At 33.9% G+C, this 17,632-nt stretch overlaps 2 protein-coding genes across 4 annotated transcripts; both read right to left on the bottom strand.

The window, feature by feature from the left end:
• Positions 1 to 227: 227 nt before the first annotated feature.
• Positions 228 to 3,771, bottom strand: LOC145640739 (uncharacterized). Of its 2 annotated transcripts, none has more exons than XM_081691968.1 (8): positions 3,553 to 3,771; positions 2,723 to 2,799; positions 2,374 to 2,627; positions 1,914 to 1,997; positions 1,761 to 1,838; positions 1,553 to 1,630; positions 741 to 818; positions 228 to 601 (listed from the first exon to the last, which is right to left on the bottom strand). In XM_081691968.1, exons 1-8 carry the CDS (start codon positions 3,608 to 3,610, stop codon positions 520 to 522), a joined length of 789 nt encoding a protein of 262 aa, XP_081548094.1. In that variant the 5' UTR covers positions 3,611 to 3,771; the 3' UTR covers positions 228 to 519. The 2 variants fall into 2 exon arrangements, with proteins under 2 accessions (XP_081548094.1, XP_081548095.1); XM_081691969.1 differs by having other exon boundaries at positions 741 to 815.
• A 6,101-nt stretch (positions 3,772 to 9,872) lies between these two features.
• Positions 9,873 to 17,182, bottom strand: LOC145640738 (Calcineurin-like metallo-phosphoesterase superfamily protein). Of its 2 annotated transcripts, none has more exons than XM_081691966.1 (9): positions 16,980 to 17,182; positions 16,678 to 16,917; positions 16,455 to 16,576; positions 16,138 to 16,198; positions 14,346 to 14,486; positions 12,558 to 12,665; positions 12,141 to 12,369; positions 11,789 to 12,040; positions 9,873 to 11,125 (listed from the first exon to the last, which is right to left on the bottom strand). In XM_081691966.1, the coding sequence occupies exons 1-9, from the start codon at positions 17,142 to 17,144 to the stop codon at positions 11,043 to 11,045; spliced, it is 1,401 nt and encodes a 466-aa protein (XP_081548092.1). In that variant the 5' UTR covers positions 17,145 to 17,182; the 3' UTR covers positions 9,873 to 11,042. The 2 variants fall into 2 exon arrangements, with proteins under 2 accessions (XP_081548092.1, XP_081548093.1); XM_081691967.1 differs by having other exon boundaries at positions 16,678 to 16,905.
• Between the last annotated feature and the right edge of the window lie 450 nt (positions 17,183 to 17,632).

Genomic DNA, 17,632 nt, shown 5'->3' with positions numbered 1-17,632 from the left:
AAAGATTTTGATGTAATGTGTGTGTGGTTAGAACTTAGAAGAGCTCCCTGTGAGCATTACGCCTGCTGTACCTTTCTGATGCTCAAAGTATGAGTTAATAAAATTTGCTCTTCTCCCGTCAAATAAAAAAACACAGGTACACAATCGTAAACAAGGATATAATATAAAAGGAGCCATAGGAGGAGCAAATAATTAAGGGTCAATCATCACTTATAGCAAGCACCAAAAACAGAAATGGGATACGTAGGCAATGTTAATACAAAACCATAGTCCAAGGTTCTACCAGGAATACAAGTCAGAGCAGAAAACTGCACATTCAGCCACCAACAATGAAGATCTAGCAGATGCAAAGTATCTTCCAAAACTACTCGGTTTCAAATAAATAAAAAAAAAAAACAATATAGCAAACTTGAGCAGACTGTGTTCACATCATATTGAACATTAATTCAAAACTGCCATCTCAGTGAGTAGACAGAAACCTCACTCCATAGAATTTTCACATCATCTCCTTCAGAAATCTCACCCTTCGACATTATATCCTTCAGCTCCATCAACTTTTGACAGATGCTTCTTCTCCCTTTTCTTCCTTTGTTTTTTCTCCCTAAAACCCAAAAAAATAATGGTGCGGGATCAAGATCATGAACTATATATATATAATTAATTAGACGATAGGTACAAACAAATTCACCAAGGCCACCATTAATAACAACACTAATCAATACAAGAAAGAAAGACAATACCTCTCTTTATCATTACTATCAAGTGGCTGGACTTCTTTTACTGGCAACACATAATCTAGCTTCCTTCTGACAGAACTTCTGTTGCCAAAAAAAAAAAAAAAAAACAAGGAAAGACTAAGAATCTGTTACTACATCAATATTTGTTACCACAATTTTCTAAGTTACAATTCGTTTACACTAAAACCAATATGTTTTTCATATAGTTTATATATATGCCTCTAAATCAAATTCAAAGAACAAATTTAAATCTGTAGTCCAATTGTCCAAATATGAGATCAATTGTCAATATTAAAATAGAAATGCATTCCATTTAGGTTTGAGTTATAATATAGATGAATAAAAATGTGTACTATACTAAGACATGAAAATCTATCACATTGATGGTTGACATTAAAATAGAAATGCATATTGACAGTGAAACTCACATTAAATTTGAGAACCCTCATTTAAAGGACATTTAAATAGGCATGAATATATTTTCCATTTAATATATTTATCTAAATTCAAATCTAATAAATAAATGAAATTAAAATAGGCATGAATAACATAGAACTCACGAACAGTCAATAAGCTTTCAGGTCAGATATATTAAAATAGACATTACCATTGATTACTTTCATGAACAATCATTTATGCATGAACAAACATTAAACTGACATGAATATAATGTTATTGCTATTAAAATAGGAATATTATGTCATTTCTACTTTTATATCTAAAAATAGATAAATGGAGTTAAAATAGACATGAATAAAATTCACATATAAACCCTACTTGTTTGGTGTTAAAAGGAACTTGTTACAAGGCCTTACCCTTCATTAGGGTCACTATCATTATCAGCAGCAATAATTGGCAGAGTGTTCTCCACTTTCTGATTTCTTCCTTCCTCACTAAACACACACACAAAAACAAAATGAGACACTACCAAAATGATAAGCTTATATACTATACCAATTCAAGTAATCAACTTATTTTGGATGAAGAAATAAATTGAAACAAGTTCACAATGCAAGGCCTTACCTTCCATTGTCATTTGCATCAATATCTTCAACAGTTAGCAAATGCTTGTTTCCTTCTTTGCATTTCCGTTTCTTCTCACTAGAATTCACAAGGAAAATAAAATGAGACAATCTAAGTATACTATTATAAATTGGCAAATAAACAAGGCATTACCTTGCATTGTTTTGTCCTTCAATCTCGTCAGCAATTAGCAAATAATGCTTGTTCGCCCCCTTCCACTCTCTTCTTTCATTCTCACTAAATACACACAAAAATGAGGCAAACGAAGATTGCAAATTAAGGCTTACTAGATAGAATTAGACACAGGCAACAAAACATTTACTCAAAATCCATCTTCATTGAAACCAATAAAGAAAAGGAATCGAAAAAGAAGAAAAATGAAACAGTTATATGTAACATTGTATCTAGAACACCCACTTGGATGGAATATGAACAAAACTAACATAATTAGTTTAACTTTTACATAATGTTAGAAGTTATAGACAAGAATTCTAATTAGGAAATTTTATTCGAAACAAAAGAGAAACGTTGTCCTTTTATTATTTGACTTGATATGCTATTCATAATATGTAGCATAACACTTAAAAGAATAAATAAGGAAAGAGGAACATACATTGGAGGGGCAACAAAATTAAGTAGTGAAGTTGTACGGTTATAGAAATGTCCAACTAGATGAACTCCCCTTTGACCTTTAAGGGAGAAGACCATTTCACAAGGTCCGGTAAATTCCAATTCTAAGGTCGCCATAAGAGTGCGGTATACTCCCAAGGAGCAAATTAAAATTTTATTTTTACCGTCACATTTTACAGAGACCAATGATCGATATCTGCTGTACATATTTTCCGAACTTGAGGACTCTGCCGTAGCCTACAAATTATTTGATAAAAATCGGATTATAAACTATGATGAAATAATCTACAAAGAAAGAAGCAAGAAAAAAAGTAGAGAAAACACAAGAAAACCTGAGAAATGTGAAGACAATTGAACGAATTATTTGGTAACCTCACAGTAACAGGTTGTTTTGGCAAAACCTTGATCCCTACATCAATGGAAATTACAGATTATTATTTTTTTTTTATTTAACAAAACCAATCAAACGATAAAAAAATGTAAAGTTTGTAAAGGGCTTGAAAAACTTGCAACTAATACATACTTTACATATGAAACTTTAAGGCATGAAATTTTCTTAAGATATATAACGTTTACATATCAGACAAAGGGTTTTTTATTTAAGGCATGAAACAATCAAACTTTACATATCAAACAATCAAATTAAAAAATGTAAAGTTTGACATGTAAAGTTATATGTTGAGGCATGAAATAATCTTAAGATAATACATGAAATTAAGACAAAAATAATAATATCCTATAATCAAGGTAACTACCCAAAAATACTTATTTAAAATATAATTTCAACTAATATATAATGCTCACAATGAAAATTCCATAAATTAATTTAATTAAACCAAAACCCCAAACTACCATTTCACAAAACAACCAAAATGGGACAACAAGGTCAACATCTATCATCACAAGTTATACCTAATAAACCCTAACATGCTAATAAGTCAATTTAGAGCACAATCATGATATAACACAACAAGAAATTCCTTCAAACTTTGAGCATCTAAAACCAGTTCATTAAACCCCTAAAACCATGTTTAAACCTAATGAAATCTATCATCACAAAAATACCACACAACAACTACCATATCAATCCCAAAAATATAAGATAAGCATATCAAATTATATCTTTACAATAAAAAAAAATCAAAAGAAAAAACAAGCTTACCCCAGAAACTCCTCTCCGAAGAAGATTGTTGGTCGTCCAACATTTCTGTGATGATCATATTTGATAATTGAGATTGAAAAGAAGAAGAAAGATTTTGTTTTTTTTTTGAACGGAAGAAGAAGAAAGCTTTTATAAGGTAAAACAGTGATATAGGTGATGACTAGGTGAGTGGGGGAATAGGGAAGGAGAGTTGTGCGTTTCCCAAAGAGTTTTTTTTTTTTTTTTGAAGGAAATCATTATCATAAAATATTCTTTTTTAATTTTCTGTCTTTTCAATTTCTTCTTCAAATAAAAAAAAGACATGTACATATATTTTTTATATGTGCACATTTTAATACTTGTTACATGACTTAAATCTACTTGTATTGTTAAGTTCACTTAATTAGTTGCAACCCTCTAATTTTCCATTAATTTAACGTGCCTTTAATTATTTAATTTTTTTTTTCTTTTTTTTGGTGAATTAACTATCAATTTTTTTTATAAGGCTAAAATGAAATTATACCATGCATGCGAGTACTATGGTAGAAAGTTACTTACAAGTATTATATAATGTTACAACTAACATATGAAGTAATATTTTTGTAAAAGAAAAAAAAAAAAATTACAACTAATTTAAAAGCCTAAATTAAAACGCGTCGTGGTTCATCCTATATTTATATTCTAAAAATAATTACACCATATTCATTTTTGAAGTAATTAATAAGTGTTCCTTATATAGTTATCTCCTATTTCAAATTTATAACACCATAATTATCAAACCTCTATCATTAGAACCTGTGATTTTCTTAAGATCCTTGTTTATATATTTTAGTTCCTTTAAGCTATTTTTTTAAAAAAAGTTTAGTGGATTATATAATCAAATTAGAACAAAATTTTAAAAGTCCAAAGTGATTACATATTCAGTTGTGTAAATTCCTTTGCGTAAGTATTAATCTAATTTGTAGTAAAAATAAAATTGTAGCGTACAAGTGAATATGTGATACGGAGTAAAATACATACAGTACGTACTATGCCACTTTGATTGTAAAATGCACATTAATGAGCAAATTAAAATGCATGTCATGTCATGAGTCATGACTTCCTCGGGGATTGAAGGTGAATGAGGTTAATAATTAATTAATTAATTAATTAATGAGAGATTGAGAGGAGATGAAGAAAGAGGGATATCAATAATACTCCATGGGATCATATTTCAAGAATCAATGCAACCACTTTAATTTACAACACCCTAATTATTAATGTTTGATTTTTTTAAATAATGTTTTTTTTTTTGTATTTATGAGCCTAAAATTTGTTAAATATTTAGATAAAATTCCTAATATTAAAAGATACTCCGTAATATATAATATTTAATTAATTTAAACTTAAAAATCTTATTCGCCAATTTTGCTTACATGACATTTAAATTATTTAAATCTAAAAGAGATTAATAATCTCTTCTTTAATTGGCTACTACTAAGATTTATAATCCTACATGGCGCGCTGAGAAAATTAGATCCTACGTGGCTCTCTAAAAACTCGGGAAAAAACTCCCCTTTATATATATACTAGTTTTGTGCCCGTGCGATGCCCGGGTTGTTTATTGAATTTTAAGATAAATTTTTAATCTATATGCCAAATTTTAAAACATATCATTGATACAAAATTAGTTAGGAATTGATGTGTTTTTGTGATGATTTAAACTATATAATAGGCATGTAATGACTAATAATAATAACATTGGTGAAAAACATTTTTTGACCCGTAACCTGAAATAATGACCCCGTCCGAAATAACTTGTGACCCGACCCGATTGACAGGTCTACACATAGTAATAAAATTATATTAGATTGTAAAGTATATTGTTTTAATTGATAAGAATATATTATAAATAATGGATGTGGTGCATTTTGAGCTAATTCCTTTGCTCCAAAAAAATACTAATAAATTTATATGATAATTTATAAAATTCTAAATTAACAATTTTATCCTAAAATTCTATCCAAATTTAATTGAAAATAGAATTCTAAATTAACTTTTTTATCCTACAAATTGAATTCTATGTAACTCTGTCCTACGTGGCGTGACACTTGGTGAAAAATTAGAACGCCAAGTGTCGCTATCTCGTTGTCTGGCTAAAAGTTTAGCTTTATATATTAGTTATATAATATTAGATTTTTTTGAAAAAATTGTCTATCTTTTCAATTTCTCCTTCACAATAAGAAATAGCGCCAAAGAGAGAAAAATATCAATTTATCATAGACTATTATTTGTATTGTCGCATATGTACATGTATTTTTATATGTGGACATTTTAATACTTGTTATACGACTTTTTTTGAACTATTTAAGAACTAGTGCAATTATTTTGTATTTGTATATATTTGGTGATTTTTTTTTTTTTTTTTTAATTTTGTCTTTACAAATTACAATCAGATAAATCAATTATGGTGTTTAAGCAATATTGAATAATTGTTACAATAATTTGGTATGACGGAGATGAAGAGGGGATTACATTAATAATAATGTTAATAAATAATAAAAGTAATTTTTGATAAGAATTTTTAGTCATTGTATGTTATATATTTAAATATATTATAAGGGTGTTATATATAATACAAATATTGGTGTATGTGTACGTGCTACTCCTTGCTTTAAACTTTATTTTACAAAATAAAGTACATGAATGAACTACCATATTACGAAAAAATGAAAAAGTCAAAAGTCAAAATCCTCATAATGCTCGGAAAAATGGTCCATTTTCATATATTATAGCTAGGGGTGAGCAAAAATTTTGGTACCTTCCATAAAAAAAAAAAAGGTACTCCATACGTAAAATTAAAGGAAAAATACACTTTAATAATCTCAATTTTGTCCAATTTACTTTAAATAATCCCAACTTTTGATTATTCTACAATGATCCCAACTTTAAGGTGCGTTTTCTTTCTTCGGTTCTAAAAATCGGTAACCTGATGAAGGGGTTAAATTTTTTTTTTAAAAAAATTATTTGACACGTGTCACATGTTAATTGCTTCAAAAAATTAAAATAAAAAATTTAATTTTTAATAAATTAAGAAAAAAAAACTAAAACCTAAGCCAACCGCAACCACCACCGTCGCAGTCACCTCGCCCCATCCCTAGGTCAAACCAACCCCCTCCCCCAGCCCTCACCATTGATTTGCGACCAGCCTTCCTTCCCCTAACCGCTAAATACCTCCCCCACCATCGATTTCCACAAAATGGAGGGGAAATAGGTTGGGGAAAGCCGGTCTTTAGGGTGGGGGTAGGAAGGGGCGATCTATTTGAGGAGTCTGGGAAGGGAGGGCGACTATTAGGGCAATAGTGTGTGGAGGGGAATGGTTGCGAGGGCGGTGCCGTGAAAATTGGTGGCGGTTTGTGGGGGTGGGGGCCGATTTCCGGCCTGGAAGTAAGGGAAAGGGGTCGAAATCAGCAAGGATTGGGGAGGGGGTGGTTCGGTGTGGGCAGGGGATGGTGTTTCAGGTGGTTTTAGGGGCGGGGACAGAGGAGGAAGACAATTTTAGGGACGGGGCTTTGGTTATGGGTGGTTTCGGGGTTATGGGCCGGGTGGTGGTTTCAGGGTTATGGGTGGTGGTTTTGGGGCTATGGGTTTTGGCTATAGCTGTTTTACGGGGTAGGGGGTCGGTGGGAGGAAGGCCGGTTTTGCGGGGGTGGGGCGGTTTCAGGGGAGGTTGTGGAGGCTGAGGTTTGGGATCGGACGTGGTGGTTTGGTTGGGCTGGGGAAGGGGATGGCCACCGCCAGTGGTTGTGGGCTGGTGGTGGCTGGTTTTGTTTTCTTTTTTTTTTTTACTGATTTAAAAAAAATGGACCATTTACAACTTGACACGTGGCGAATTACCTACAATAATAGGTGATTGACTTTTGTTGACCGGTTTGGGATTGATAGAAAAAAAAAATAGAGGTAAAAGTTGGGATTAGTACAGAATAATCAAAAGTTGGGATTATTCAAAGTAAATTGAGTAAAGTTGGGATTATTAAACTGTATTTTTCTAAAATTTTAAATTGATATCTAATGTTTCATACGGAATTGATCCAGTGCTCAATTTTTGAACAACCATCTAATATTACTATGACCGTTTATTTATATTTATAATTAATATAACACCACCACCTAATATAACCTTTCATTTGATCCAATAATGATCATATATGGTCTGATTTCATTTAAACTAATGTTTTTGGAGATAATAGCAATAATCCATTAAATGAATTGCACTATGCCACTCTCATTGTAAATGTAAAATGCACGTTAATGAGCAAATTAAAATGCATGTCATGATGGGGCTTGACTGCTTGAGTGCTTGACATTAATTAATGAGCAAAGGATTAGTGAAGGGTTGAAGGTGAATGAGGCTAATAATTAATTAATGAGAGGTGATGAAGAAAGAGGGATGTCAATTGTTTATAAAGGGGTTTGCACCGTGAGTCCGTGATAGAATTACTATACTAGTGTTAGGCACGGGCGATACCCTAAAAAAACTGCGCAGCATTATTTTCATGATAAAAATCTTTATTAATATTTAATATTTATTGAATGACATGTAATATGAGTGATAGCTTAATGGCAAGAGATTGAAGTTTAAACTTGAGGTTGTGCCCGGGTTCAAAATCTTGTAAGAACCATACTATTGTCTAAAAATATAAATTACATGCATGGTTCACCTACCTAACCATACAATATTATTTTCTAACAATAATTTAGTCTTAAGCCATATTTAAAGTATATAACTAAGGGTCTGTTCTAATAAACTGAAATCAGCTAAACTGCACTAAAATGAATATTTTATAAGAGAAGGAAATTGGAAACTGAACTGAAATGAAAATAAACATATGAGAACAGGCCCTAATTATGTGTTCCTTATGTTGGTTGATATTTGTTATGAGTACTAAAATTATATTCTTACACAGTTGTTGATTACGGAGTATTTATTTTTATAGTTTTTCTACTTCAGGGGATCGTATTTCAAGAATCAATGCAACCACTTAAATTTACAACACCCTAATTATTATTAGTCCGTATTATCAATCCCCCTATAAAAGGATTAATAATTACATAGTTTTCCCATTTATTTATTTATTTTTACAGCATTAATATAATCCCCTATACCTTTACTGCCCTTATGGAATAAATATAAAAAAAAAAAAAGCTTTAATGTCATTTCATTTTCCCATTTATCTTATTGATTTTCCAAACATCTTATCAAACCGTCATTTATACTCAGGTAACATTATTATGACTATTAATTTAGGTAAAAGATGTAATAAAGCAAAAGGTACACTGTTTTTTATTTTATTTTTGTACAAGGCAAAGACAAAAAAACTAAATTTTGTCCTAGTGAATAGTAGACCTGGCAATCCTGACCCTGACCCGACCCATGACCCGAAATTGACCCAAAAATAATGACCCGAAATTGACCCGAAACCCGAATTAACCCGACCCGACCCATACCCGACCCGATGTGGAGTTGACCCGACCCTGACCCGAAACCCGAAGTTGACCCGACCCGATCATACCCGACCCAATGTTGACCCGATACCCAAATTGACCCGACCCGAAATTGACACGTTACCCGAAATAACCCGACCCGAAATGACCCGACCCAAAGTTGACCCGATACCCGAAATAACCCGACCTAAAGTGACCCAACCCGAATTTGACCCGATACCCGAAATGACCTGACCATAATCGACCTGATAACCGAATCAAATTATCGACCCACTAATTGTTTGTAGGTTGTATGATTTTTTCTATTTTTGATATATTATTATTATTATTATTATTATTATTATTATTATTATTATTATTATTATTATTATTATAATTATTATGACAACAATAACAATGATATTAACACAAACAACTATATTTCCTATTAAAAAAAACAAAACTAATAATTAATCCGTATAAAAATTACAAATCTAATAATTTCAGCTTAATTGCTTGACTCAAATTATTGACCCGAAATGACCCGACCCGAACTTGACCCAATATATGGACTCAAAAACTGACCCGACCCGAACTCGACCCGACCCAAAGTTGACCCGAAGTATTGACCTGAAACCCGACCCGATCCGATAATTTATTGACCCGAACTTGACCCGAAACCCGAAATGACCCGACCCGACCCAAACCCGCCCCGAACATTTCCTGACCCGAATTTGACCTGACCCGGAATGACCCGTTTGCCAGGTCTAGTGAATAGTGATGCATCAACGGCTCATTTTTATTTTTTGTTCTACTGTACTAAACCTCTCAAATTATTTTTATATTTATAAAAAAAAAAAAAAAAAAAAAAAAAAAAAATCATTAGCTAAAAGCCTAAAACTAAGGAAGTAAGGAGTATTATTTTGCTATGTGGTTCTCTAGATCTCTTGAAAAAAAACTCCCCAAAAAGTATAATAGTCTCCTATTAACTAATGTCAAAATGATCATAATGTGCACAACATGGGGTTCCAAAATCATGTCAATTGCAATTGAAATCTCTGGACAACTTGCTAACACAATTTAAAAAAAAAAAAAACGTTATTTGGACAGCAATGTAGGAATTATATAGCAAACTAGTCAATTACTCTCCCCCTAATTACATACTCCGGTAGAGTTCATAGCTCGAATTTCGTATTATATCGTTGGCCTACTTCCTCATTTCACCTTCTCTGGGGGTATACAAAAAAGAGAGTGAAATTAAGAGTTCACCAGAACTTTTAGTCCTGCCTAAATAAAATTGATGCATACAATGAACATAATTGGCACCATCACAGCTGACGACTATGCAGCCTCCATAGATAATTATTAAGGTTAGATTACATCATCAAAGATTACAGGAGGGTTGTATTAAACAACCATTTTTCGTACAATATGAGATTACAGGAGGGTTGTAATAAACAACCATTTTTCGTACAATATGTACTTAAGACTATAAAGAGTATAGTACTAGAATGCTATGCCTTATCTAGGCTTATCATACTGCGCATCTGCTACAGAAAATTTTGTAGCAAAATTAACTTGAGAGTCAGACTGTTAAATCCACATCATATCAAACTGCTCATCATGTTAAACATGGAGTCAAGGATATTCATTGTACATTGAAGAATTTCATAAGCAATATGCATTTGCTAACTGCTCCATCCCCTAGCAGACCAGCCGGATACAACTTGAACGAGGGGATCCTTTATCTCAGTGGAGTAGACAGAAGCCTCACTCCATAGAATGATACCGAAATAAATAAAGATAAAAGCGACTAGCTGACTACCCGCCATTGAAAATTAAAAACCACTTTACACCCCATTAATTGGAACCTGTCCACCTCCAGGCTCCCAGGGTAATAATTGAGACATTTGACCTAGCAACAAACCTGAGAAGTGAGTAGAAAGAGCAGAGCAGACAGAATTCCAGAAATGATTGCTAAATCATCCAGGTGACCCATACATTGCACGTAAATAATATCCATCAATGTGTCACCAGCTGAAACATGGTCAATCATGCTTGCATTTACGAAGCCATCTGCTGCTGAGAATTATTGCTGAAAAAGCCAGTCCAAAAATTGCAAGAAGGCAAACTGCAGCATTGAAGGGAAAACTTGAGCAGCTGAGAATAAAACCAATATATAATTTTGAATTGAGCAACATAAATCAGAATAAACAACCCTCACCCCCCCCCCCCCCCCCCCCCCCCCCCCAAACATACACACATCTTTACCTTTGTCACCCCACCAGACATTTGGGATCTCATTACGCAATTTTGATTAAGCATGCTCTGTATCTCCCCATCCCCATCCCAAAAAACACCAAATAAGGGAAAAACAAAATCTCACACAGTTTAAAAAAAAAAAAAAAAAAAAAAAAAAAAAAGATAAATGCTTCAACTCAGCATGAAGGAGAGAATCATGAGTCATCACCCTGAGCAATATACCTTTAAACGGATCAATTCCAAAGTGACAGTCTTTGTGACCTTGCAGTTAAACAATTAAGCACATCTAAACCTGATATCCAGTGTGTTCCACCTTAAACTGGAGAGTTGCCAGTGAATTACAAATATATTAAAATTTAGTTTAGCTGAAGCTGAAGTGCTCTAAACCTTCACAGTGGGGATTTTTAAAATCTTACTCCATAGCAGAACAAATTAAGGAAAAAAAAAAGAAGAAAAACAAAAAAAGAAAATGTGAAAGGCAAGACCATCCCATAATTGAAATTTCAGTGACTTAAAAAAAATGCCAACGTACCAGATAAAGCACTGAATACAAAAATGGCCAAGCGGTATCGGACAATCCATGGCAGATCAACTTCAAGAGAGCAATATTTCTTCCTCGAGGCTTTATTGTCAGAGGCAGCTAGTTCTATGTTTCCATCTTGAATATCAGATAACGGGATCTTCTTACTAATTACCGGTGACCCATTAATATCTCTAACTTCAACTTTTATAATCACTGGATCAGATCTCCATTGTATCTCAATGACACCGAAATTAGGTTGCCCTGTAAACATTCTGATGAGTTAATTGTCCATCATCCACCTAGGAAGCCTAATATTATGAATTTACAAGCTGATGCATTAATAAAGGCGAGAAAGGTTTACCATAAACACATGATTTGTATCTGCAATTTTGCTCCATAACTCTTCCAGTAGTTGGTAAGCACCACGCCATCAGTCTCACTAAGAAACGCAGTGATGGTGGGACTACCCCCTCAATAGATTGTGTCAGCCCACTAGAAGTAATGTCATACAATGGATATCCAGTAGCACAGTCATATCGTGTAATTTCCGCAAAATGGACATCTCCACTGATGAATAAAACACCATCCCTCTTTACAACAGAAAAAGGGACAGGCACACAGGTTATGGAAACAAGAAGCACATTAGCAATTTAAACTCATTTCCAACTGATTGCTGGAAAAATGCCAATAAATTTCTAGTAATAGTAACAAGAACAATACTTTGCACTAAATCATTAGTTCATTATTTGATCATTTGGATAGATAAGGAAAATCTCACCTTACTATCATTTATCAACTGAAAGAGCCGTTTCCTCTCTTGAGGAAAACGTCCCCAACCCTCGACAGAAAAGAAAGGACTTGTAACAGCTGAATGATTTGATAAGACCTAAATGGAAAATCAGAATCAAATTAACAGTAAATATATCAATATCCATATTACCCAGTATCACAGACACCATAAAGAAGTCAAATTTCAAACTTAAAAAATATAAATATACAAATAAATATTATATATAAAAAGTACAATTATAATTCAATTAACACACGTTGCATTACTGAGAGATCATCCTAAAGGCTAGCATCTATCACTAGTCTAGGTTTGTACAGAAGTTGCATATCTCCTTTTCCCCTTCCCCATCCCCATCCTAAATTTTTGTTTTTGTAACTCCTTTGACTCTTTGAGTGGTAAAGTTAGGCACCCTAGTCTAAGTTCTTTTAGTGAGTGACTTCTTTATTTAAAGCCCAAGGGAACACTATGGCAATGAGGGAACACTATGGCACCCTCAATAAATATCAGAATATTTTTAAGAAATATTTTAAGTTGTGTGCGTCTCACGGCCTCAAGTGCACCTCTTTGAATACGGTTTGCAAATTTCAAAAAACCATTGTATCCCATTCGCCTAGCACCTCAATGCCTCGGCACACTTTATTTTATACACTGGCATTAATACTACTATGTGACTTACTAGCATGACTGTTAGCTTCCTTAGACATATAGTTACTAACTAGCCTTTTAATACAATTAAAATAATTGAAAAAAAGGTTTTAACTGTTTGCATTTCTTATGGAAAATTTGAAACATATGCGGGAGGAACATAACTATTTTTAAGATTCAAGAGGAATTTAAGTCACATAAAAACGTACTCGTAAAAGTATAAATTTAGGGGATATACAGGGACCAGCTATGATTTTTACTAATCAATAATTAAAAAGATATTAATTGAAAGGTTTGAGGGAATGGGGACATGTGGCACTACTGGTTTGTGTTTATAAAATACTAGATATAGAATTTATTTAACACCTCCCCCCTCCCCCCCCCCCCCCCCAACACACACACACACAAATAAAAGGCAATTGGTACTTGGTAGTTAGTCTGCTTTGCGCGGCTCTGACAGATTTAACCTTTTCACCAGTAAGGCAGTAACAGTACTCATTGCCAAGGCTCTGTACATCTTCACCTTCTCAGACCCTCCTAGGCTCCTAGCCGGCTAGCCCTAGTGGGATTTGTACTTAGTAGTTGTAATGTAGAGCATACACACTTTTGCATAACTCGATAAAGGTGTTACAGACTACATAAGCACATGGAGATTCCTCATATGCCATTAAAAACCTTAATTAGATCAGAAATCATATGATATAGGTATGCTCGTTCATAATTTGCAAACATTTAGTCCCTTTATAAAGTACCAACATATGAAGAGGATTGGCTGCAAGAATGTTATTCTGGAAACTGACTGCCTAGGACTTGTTACCCGCTTATCAAAGGCTGCTGTTTATTTCTCTGATTTAGACTCCGTGCTTGAGGATATTCTGTCCATGAGTGTTTTTTTGATTTTATAGCTTGGTCTCATACTCTCATATGTTGAGGGATGGCAATTTAGTTGCTCATCACATAGCTAGGCTTAGGCCCTTTGGTGTAGAACAATTATGGATGAACCATTGTCCGTCGGAAGTGTCTTCTTATGTACTCTCGGACGCTTTGTCCATTAATTAATACACCGTCTATCTTTCTTAAAAAAAAAACTGAAAAAAAAAACTAACAGAGGTCTATAAATTTCTACAATACCTGTACAGAAGAGCCAATAATAGTAATGGCTGTTGGTGGACCATGAAGTTGTTTCTCCAACCATTCCCATTGTGAGCTTCCCAAAACACTTCCACCACTTGATATAGGATCTCTAAAGTATCTAGTGTCAAGAAGAATGACCTGAAAAATATAAAAGTGAAAACTGCATAATAGTGGACAGGATTGAAAAGAAACAAAGCCAAAGTAAATTGCACCAAATCATGAGAAATTTGAAAATAGTAGATAGCAAATTAGCAACCCTTATACAGATTTAGAAATTTAGCCTCTGTTACATATTAGTATACTACCCAGGTGAGCAGGTGGGAAGGAAATGGATGTCTCTCACTAACTATTTTGAGGATGACGTTGAGATGAACAAGGATGTGACAATAGAAGTGCCAATGGCATACTGGTCAGGAAAGAGCATGCCGAAATTCCAGGGGGTAGGTGAAAATGGATGCATAGGTGAAATCTTGTCATGGGTATCGGTTAAATAAAGATGAGCATCTGAAAGAGGTTGGTCTACTCCAGCTGTAATCTGTTTCAGAGAAGCCATGGGTGTCACTTAACGGATTTTATTCCTGGATTTTCTAATATGAATGGGCAGTGTTTAGTAGTGATGGTGATTGATTGAATTTCAACGTATGATATATTTATTTCAGGGCCTATGATACGTGTTCAGCAGCAGAGGTAGCATTCGTAGCAAAGTTTTTCTTGAAGTATTTTGGTCTTGATCTGCCTTAGGAAATCATAGTGATTGTTATATCAGCCAAGGTAAGGATGTTGGCTACCACACGTCACTTTGCGATGAGTCATATGCAACTAAGGAAGAAACGTGAGACAATTAGAGGAGGCGCCACACCATCAAGGCAAGTGCACTTTGAGTTCAACATTAAGGAAAAAGTAGCACTGAAACTTATGCCCAAAATTGAAGAAAATTAGCAATAAGGCAGGGCAACAGTCCCTGATTTTAAGTTATTAAATGACAGTCCCTTACAGGTTGTTAAAAAAGTTGATGAAGTGACCTAAAAGTTAGATCTTCATGAAAGGTATACCTTTCATTTAGTTATTTAAAAAATTCATTTAGTAAAAGACACACATAAGAAAATGGAGGAGCATAAGAAAAGTAGGCAACCTTTTTTGTTCCAAACCTTAATGACATGGTTGACGAAGTTCAAATGCTAAAGTTAATTCAAATGGTGACGTTAAAGACATGCATCTAATCTTGTTAAGGCAGGTAGGATATATAATTCTTACTTTTTACAATAAATTTCATTATTTGATTAATTAATGTCCTATTTTAATACATTTCTACGAAAATCACTATAGGCTCAAAGACCACGTCTTTATTAAAATTCATGTGGCAAATTGTTTGGACTTAATGTTGAAGCATATTAGAAAACTTCCAAAGGTTAAAGTGCATGATCATGATAAGGACCATGGTCCATATATGTATACAATTATACATCTCTTGTGAGCATGATAAGGAGATTTACAAGTCAAAGGAATTCACATAGGCTGTCGATTACTAGATTTACAGCATCTTTCATAACTCCAACTCAATTTCATAAGCAAAAGAAAAACTTGAGAAAGAAGGTCACATAAAGAAATAAAAATGGAATGCTTCCAAGTGGCCAAAGAAAGCGGGGGGTAAGTTGACAACTCCTGTTAAGGTAAATAATCATTGATGGAGAGGAGAACTAGAATTTTATTACGGTTGCAATGCAAATACCACTGTCTATTGGCTTAAAGACTACATTATGATAACTTCTAGGGGGAAAACAAGGCATACCTTAATTTGCTTACCAATAGGGCCATATGTGTATGACGTATAAACACCAGCTTGCTTTCTCCTGTTAGTAAACAAACGATGCAACAACCATAATTGTATAAGATTATAAGTTTACAACTCAATATAAGGTCCGGAATCAAATGATATGTTTTGGTAGTAAAAGAGAGTCACAGAACATGCAGATATCGTAGTAAAAGAGAGTCAAAATCCATGAATTCGTTCAATTTAGCAAACAATGTGACAAAGATTATGCACCAAATCAAAACCCACAAAAACAATTAAACACATGTATGATGTAATTGTAAACACAAATTCACCTGGGACTATCAACAGGCTCATCCAAAAAATCAAGCAGCAGCTTCTGATTGATGTCCTTGCCAGTGAACTCTTTACCAGCATCATTCAATCCATAATCATGATCATCCCATGTTCCAATAACCTACCATATACACAGAATTACTATATTTCCGAACATCACAAAATAGTATAAGCAAGTAGTACATATTAATAAAGTGGGGACAAAGGGAAGAGTATACATACCTTAGAACGGTTACGAAGACGAGAGTAGGCAGGATGGGTCTTAGCCAAGTTAAACTTAGATTGCATTTCAAGTTGAGAAGAAGGATAAAATCTGGGAAGATTTTTCCAAGGCCCAAAAGTGCGTTGCTTACCAAATAATCGAAAAGGGCGTTTATTATCACCATAAATATTATCACCAAGCCAAATGAATAACTGGGGATTGAAATCATTGATTGCATTCCATATAATCTGCATTCCATACTAAATTATTACTAGTAATTGGTACTACTAATCTATAAAAGGAAAGAAAAAGAGAAAGAAACCTGAGGATTGGTTTGATTGGAGCATGATCCGAAAGCAATTCGAGTTACGGGAGAATGAGGGTCGGTATTGGCGGCGCCGCCGTTGAAAAAGAAGCAGCAAATGATGTTGAGGAGGATCACCGCCCCCTCAAACCGCCTGCATAATCGGAAATCCACCATTTTCATTTTTCAAGGTGTAGCTCAGTATCACCGTTTAAACTTGCTTCATTTTCAGAACAGAGTTCAATTTTACTCGGGAGTAAATTCCTCTTTTTTACTAAAACTCCAAAGAGTGAAAGAGTAAAATAAATGTCTCCCAAAGGTGATTCTGCTGGCAACCCAAGCTGGTCTGGTAGATGTGGCCATGTGGGTGTTATTAGTATGTTGTGTGCGGATTCTATGTCTATAAACTTTAACTATGAGGGACTCCTAACTTCCCTAACTGAACTGCTACTTACAGTAGGACCTGTAGGTACTATAAACAGAGTTTCATAAATCATATTCATACGCACCAAAATCAGGATCACATGCATAACACACAAGAATCACATAATTCTACCTTTGAAGCGTGAGTTCCACGTAGCAATTCGATTGACAATTAGGAAGAGAATAGAGTGTCAAGCATGACTCCTCTACTTAGTCCACAGGATTTGATCATGCGTCCACCAATGCTA

The sequence above is a fragment of the Chenopodium album genome, chromosome 7, assembly GCF_948465745.1.
Source record: "Chenopodium album chromosome 7, dcCheAlbu1.1, whole genome shotgun sequence".
Taxonomy (NCBI): domain Eukaryota; kingdom Viridiplantae; phylum Streptophyta; class Magnoliopsida; order Caryophyllales; family Amaranthaceae; genus Chenopodium; species Chenopodium album.
Note: the sequence above shows the minus strand (reverse complement) of the source record. Positions and strands in the feature narration are given on the sequence as shown.